Source organism: Brassica napus, chromosome C3, assembly GCF_020379485.1.
Source record: "Brassica napus cultivar Da-Ae chromosome C3, Da-Ae, whole genome shotgun sequence".
NCBI lineage: Eukaryota > Viridiplantae > Streptophyta > Magnoliopsida > Brassicales > Brassicaceae > Brassica > Brassica napus.
This window is the reverse complement of record NC_063446.1, coordinates 46,160,166-46,166,286: the sequence shown is the minus strand read 5'-3', so window position 1 is coordinate 46,166,286 and position 6,121 is coordinate 46,160,166. Positions and strand designations below refer to the sequence as shown.

At 42.5% G+C, this 6,121-nt stretch overlaps 1 protein-coding gene across 1 annotated transcript; it reads right to left on the bottom strand.

Annotated features, from left to right (window-relative positions):
• Positions 1-2,367: 2,367 nt before the first annotated feature.
• On the bottom strand, positions 2,368-3,157 carry LOC125583117. Its single transcript, XM_048749682.1, has 2 exons — positions 2,595-3,157; positions 2,368-2,539 (listed from the first exon to the last, which is right to left on the bottom strand). The coding sequence occupies exons 1-2, from the start codon at positions 3,155-3,157 to the stop codon at positions 2,368-2,370; spliced, it is 735 nt and encodes a 244-aa protein (XP_048605639.1).
• Positions 3,158-6,121: the final 2,964 nt, after the last annotated feature.

Below are 6,121 nucleotides of genomic sequence, written 5' to 3'. Positions count from 1 at the left end.
TTAACCATACGAGTTAAGTCCTCTTTGACAATATCCCAAAACTTCTGGTAGAAAAGGGCTGTCATTCCATCTGGTCCTTGGGCTTTCTCTGGATGCATAGCGAACAAAGCTAATTTAACCTCCCATTCAGTTACTGGAGCTGTAAGATTTTCGTTTACATCCCCAGTAATTGTCGTCGATACCTCTGCAAGCGCATCAGCTATATCCTCTGGGCTAGAAGACTCAAATATTTGCCTAAAATAGCTAGTAGAAATGGCTACTAATCCCTCCTCATCCTCCACCACATTTCCATTTTCATCGAGGAGCTGAGTTATCCTATTACGTGCTCTCATTTGCTTTACTAGCGCATGAAAGTATTTTGAGTTCCTGTCGCCTTCCCTTAACCATAGGACCCTACTTTTCTATCTCGAAAACAACTCCTCCGCCTTAAGAGCAGTAGATAGTTCCTTTAGAGCTTCTGATATCTCCTCAGAAGTAGCATCATCATTCGCATAAAGACCCTCTACTTTATCCTTAAGCTCCTCCACTAGCTTTTCTGAGTTCACATTGTTCTGCCTCCTCCATTGGCTCAAAGCTTTCCGACAGCTAGCAATATGTTCCATTATATTCGCTTCAGGAGGGAGGTCCTCAGACTTCCATCCTTCCAGAATTACTTGCCTTAGCTCCTCTTTGTTTAACCAACGTTTATCAAATTTAAACTTCTTTTTAGTCCTTACTGGTTTTGTGAAAATATCCGCCAAGACCGGACGATGATCCGAACCTCAGAGCCTGAGATATTTGACAGCTGAATGAAGGAACTTTTCATTCCAATCCTCATTACCCACAGCTCTATCTAATCTGCATCTAACATTTGTCCCTCCCGATCTTTTTCCAACCCAGGAAAGCTTATTCCCAGTAAATGGAAATTCCAGCATTCCACAATCACTTAGCATCTGCTTGAAAGGCAAGAAAGAGCTATCAGAGCGCTTTCTGTCTCCTTCTTTTTCGCTATGATCAGTAATCTCATTAAAATCACCTATCATGAACCAAGGTCCATTTCGTGTTGTTGAGAAACGCGTAAGACGTTCCCAAACATGTTCTCTACGTTCTAAGACAGGGTCTCCATAAAAAAACGTCATAAAGACTTTTATTCCATCAATGACTGCCTCAATGTCAATCATTCTGTTATTCGAAAATAAAATATTAACTTGAAATTCATCCATAAATAAAAGAGCTAAACCTCCGCTGAGACCAAGTGGCTCAACGGTAAACAAATGATCAAATCCTAAGTCGGCCTGAATGTTTTGCAAGAGCAGCCTCCTATTCTTCGTCTCAGAAAGAAACACAAGTCTTGGGCGATGTTTCTGACACATCTCCGTAAGGCGTCGAACTGTGAGGTCGTTTCCAATCCCTCGACAGTTCCAACTGAGTGTCCTCATTGATCATGGTGGGATGGATTTTTGGACCCCATCGAACCATCACTCTTAGATGAGCCTGTTTTCTGTTTCTTCGAGCTATGGTGGTGGCGTCTTGAGCCTCCAGCTCCACCAGGCGCACGAACTACATGAGACGAAGATGATCTCTTCTGTGGAGATCCTCGAAGAAGGATCTCAAACTTCTTTGTCTGAATGCCCAAGGAAGCACTCGATTTGGAACCATGCTTGCTATGCCTCGACGATTTAATAGCCAACTTCTGTGGCTTTTGACCCGCACCATGACCGGCCCTATCACGCCCAGTCTTATCCTCCATCTCCGCAAGTTTCAAACCCATCAAGTCATCATTTTGCATTTCACAATCCATCCACCCACCATCTAGCCGATTTGTAATGTCCATATCAATGAGCGCTTCAATCACCTGGTCATCCTCCCTAGCCGTTTTAGGATCCTGCTCCGTCAAAGTATTGAACGCTAGAGACCGAGGAGTCCCTTTTGAGCGTTTAGTTACATTCCCGTCGAGACTGTGATCACTCCGAGATGGCGTAACAATAGCACTAGCTATTCTTCTCGTAACAACAGCCGCACCCAAGCTCTTCTGATCAGGACTCGTGCGCACTTGAGACGACGATGGAGAGACTTTGCCGCTTACCCCCAGCGATGAAGAGACTCTGTGCGCTTGATGGCCATAGGAATCATCAAGTAGATCAGCTGATGCTCTCTCCACTCGATTACGTGCCACCTCCTTATCATGGCGAGGCTGATGTGTCTTCTCACTCCAGGTTGCTCCGTTGTGCCGATCATAAGGACCTGCACCCATTCGCGAACCTGCATAAATCATCCTCCAAGACGTATCATGAGGACCTGCACCCATTCGCGAACCGTATGATCCTATCAGCATGGCCCTTGTAAGCCTCACGAGAATGCTCCAAGTCATATTGTTTTCTACCGGTATCATGCCTCGAACTGGTAAAGCGAGAAGCCTTGTGATACTGGGAAGCAACCATCGCTTGCGAATGCGTAGCAGTAGTCCGATGCTCCTTCTTTACAACTGCTGTTGTGGCCGGTGCTCTTGTATCTGTACCCGCGCAAAGACGCCTTGGCGATGAAGGGAAGGACAATATTCCTTTTCATGGGTAAGCATGCCACAAGTAGAACAATGTTTGAACAACATATCATACTTGATTTCGGTCGTAACCTCATCTCCTTCTGGAGATTCAGCCTTCCTTGCAAACTTTAGTGGACGTCGAGAATCTATATTCAGGAGCATTCTGCCTTCGATCAGCTCTATTGTGTCCTGATGAACATGCCCCAGCCAAGAACCTATTTCTTTCAGATTGTTCTTTGTCCATATATGCAATGGAACACCAATAAAACGAGTCCAGAATGGAATTAGCCAAAGATAGTCATCATGTACAATAGGTTCCCATCGAACCAGCACAAACATACAAAAGTTGAAGTGAAAAGGACCCTGTCGAAGAACAGAGTTTAGGTCATCTTCTGTGGTAAAGTTGAGTAGAAACTTCCCATTTCCCAAATCATTGGCAGTGATGCGCTCCTCCATGCCCCATTGAACTGGCATTTTCTGGAGAAATTTCTCCACACTTTGTTTCTTCGGGTTTAGGATCTTGCCGATCAGAGACAGCTTGAATTCATTGATGTTTTGAGAGATATCATGATCAGTTAGCTTGATCGGTTCATCATCGTACTCATAGAGGATTCCCTTGCCCTTAATATCAACCATATGAGTTGACTTTGATCGGTACGAGGACCCCATACGAAGGCACGAGTTCTAATATCCCTGCTTCAAACGATCGCTAGAAGCCCGTCAAAAGAAACGTTCGTTGAACGGAGCCAAGCGGAGAAATAGATCAGAGAACGGAGCCAAGCGGAGACGACCGGAGTCTAAAGGACCGAGCGGAGAGGAGCAGAGATGTAGTCAAGCGTTCGGTGATCCACACGGCAATGAACGTGGAGATCAAGTGGAGAACGTGGAGATTTGATTGCTCGACCGACGTTAGTACGGAGAACAGAGCAAGAAGAGAGATCGTATAAACAATGGTCGATAATGATCAGAGAAACCGTTAAGAAGCCACCAGACACAGATCGTGTCAACGTTTGAGGCCGTCTTGATTGGGGAAAGATTGAGACTCCAATGAGAATCTCAATACTGCAGATCGGCTTTGATGCTGTGAGAGTTACTCCAGAGAAGAGCGAACAAGATAACGATCACCGGAGCGCCAGTGATGAGGACGTCGTATAGCCAGGTGATCCACCCGCCAATGAACGTGTCGATCAGATGAAGATCAAACCTTCAACGAAAGCTTGTGATCTGTAGAATCGCCATTTGAGTCGCCATGGAAGCCCTAGCCGCTCTACACTCGAAAAATATATATATATAGTTATATAGTATGGACTATGTGATGAGTGCTGGGGCCCAGAGAGATCTGAGCTAGCGACGCATATGAGTACGGGGGCCAGAGAAATCTGAGCTAGCGACATATAGAGTGCGAGGGCACAGAGACATCTGAGCTAGCGACGCATATTGGATGAGAACGGGGGGGCCAAAGACGTCTGAGATAGTGACGTATATTGTGTGGTGCGGGTGCATAGACGTTTGCATATCGACGCATAGTGGTGGAATGCGGGGGTCCAGATATGTCTGGACTAGCGATTTATATTATATTATTGTATATCCGTATGAGGAGAATGCGGGGTGTTTGGACTAGCTATGTACCATCAGCGCATTGTTTGTTTTGTGTGGTGTGCTAGGCATCGTATTTTTCATGTTAGAGCTAAACTTCCATAGTGGGAGTTCTATTTACTTAGTCAGTGGTTTGCGGTTTAGCATCCCATACCTCACGGAGTAACTCCCCTGTTACTCACCCCTCTTTCTTTCCCTTTTCAGGTGAGACAGACGAGCAACAGTGATTGCTGTCAGATTGGTGCTTTAGGCGTTTTATTTATATCTTTTTCAGACTTGCGGTTTCTATACTTTTATCGATATTTCAGGATTTATCTCTTTTATTGCATTTATGGTTATTTATTGGATTTATGACTTTCGAGTTTACATTTGAGGAGTAATTAATAAAGATTTCAGACTTTTTATTTGTTTATTTTATTTTGGAAGATCGGGGTATTACCCATTGTTCGATGGCTAGACCCGAAAAACTACACGTCGTTTGTTAATCTCTCCAAATCGTCGTAGTTGTTATGAACCAGATTGTGGATGGCTCATAACCAAGAGATTATGATTTGTAATCTTTCCATTTATCTATGACGGTGTAATCTCCTATATAAGGAACCTCTATGTTATGAATAAATATAGACTTTTTCATTGCTTTTATAACACATTATCAGCACGAAACTCTAAATTCCTAAGCTAATACCCAAATCGAAAAACCCTAAAACCCTAACCCTAGCTGGCGATCCGACGAACCCTAAACCCCTATCGCGTCTCTTGTTTCCGCATCTGTTCCAGCTCGCGTCCCTGATCAGCTTCAGCCCAAGGCGTTTCTGATCCTAGCTCAGACGTTCGCGACCCGAGAGCAGCTCCAGCACGCGACCTCTTCCTCGTTCGCGACAGCATCAGACAACTCGCGTCCGACGATCAAGGTGTTCCCGATCAAGCAATAAAGGACATCCGCGACCCGATAGAAGCAACTCGATCCATTCCAGCTTGCGTCCCGTTCGTGTCCAGCTCGCGGCTCAAATCCTTTGGTGGTCCGATTCAACAATCATCTAAGGTTAAAAGGTAATTCAAAACCTAAGAACCCATAATCGAACATGGCTTGATTGATAAAGAATGAAACCCTAAAACCCTAATCTTTATGAATCAAAACCATAGGGTTATAGATCAAAAATCCTAATTGACTAAATCGAAGCTCTAAAAGTTCGATACCCCAAACCCTAAATCATGTTCCTACATGATTAAAACCCCAAATCGGTTTTTACAAGTTAAAATCCGATAAACCCTAACCCTATATCTATAAACCCTAAATAATATAAGTATCAGAATTAATTATACTATAATTATCAAATCACATATTAAAACCCTAATTGAATATTTTGAAATCAAAACTGTTTTTGGTTTTGATCATTGAGGTTTTAAATATGATTGAATCTGATGCTATGTTACTAGAATTGTTTGACCGTTAAATTGATAGATTTATTTTCTCTTCCTGCTTGGTTAATTGTTCATCTGATTTAAAATTGTTTAAACCGACCAGCCTGTTACAACATTGATTGAATCCGATAGGTTGCTAGCTTGCTTTGCTTATATAATCTGATAGGTTGATAGATTGATTGAGGTTTACTTGTTTAAAATCCGAATGATCTAATTGCATGATTCTTGAGGTTTAATATCATCTGCTAGGATTGATAGTTTTGTAATCTGATCTGTTTTAAATAGAAACCCTAAATAATTCGTATGATAGGTTATATTGATCTGATTTGGATGTCTTTGAGAATTGAGAATCCGTATGCTAGGTTGATAGATTCATGATAAAATCTAATGTCTTGAGGTTTAAGATTGTATGCTAAGTTCGATTAAATTGATTGATCTGATTATATGTTTTTGAGGTTTGATAAATTCGGATACTAGATAAATTATTTACACATGGTTTATGCTAAATACCAATCAGCCTTGAAACTGATTCATTGAAATTCATGCTTGAAATCTATATTCTAGTATTGCTAAAATCAGCCT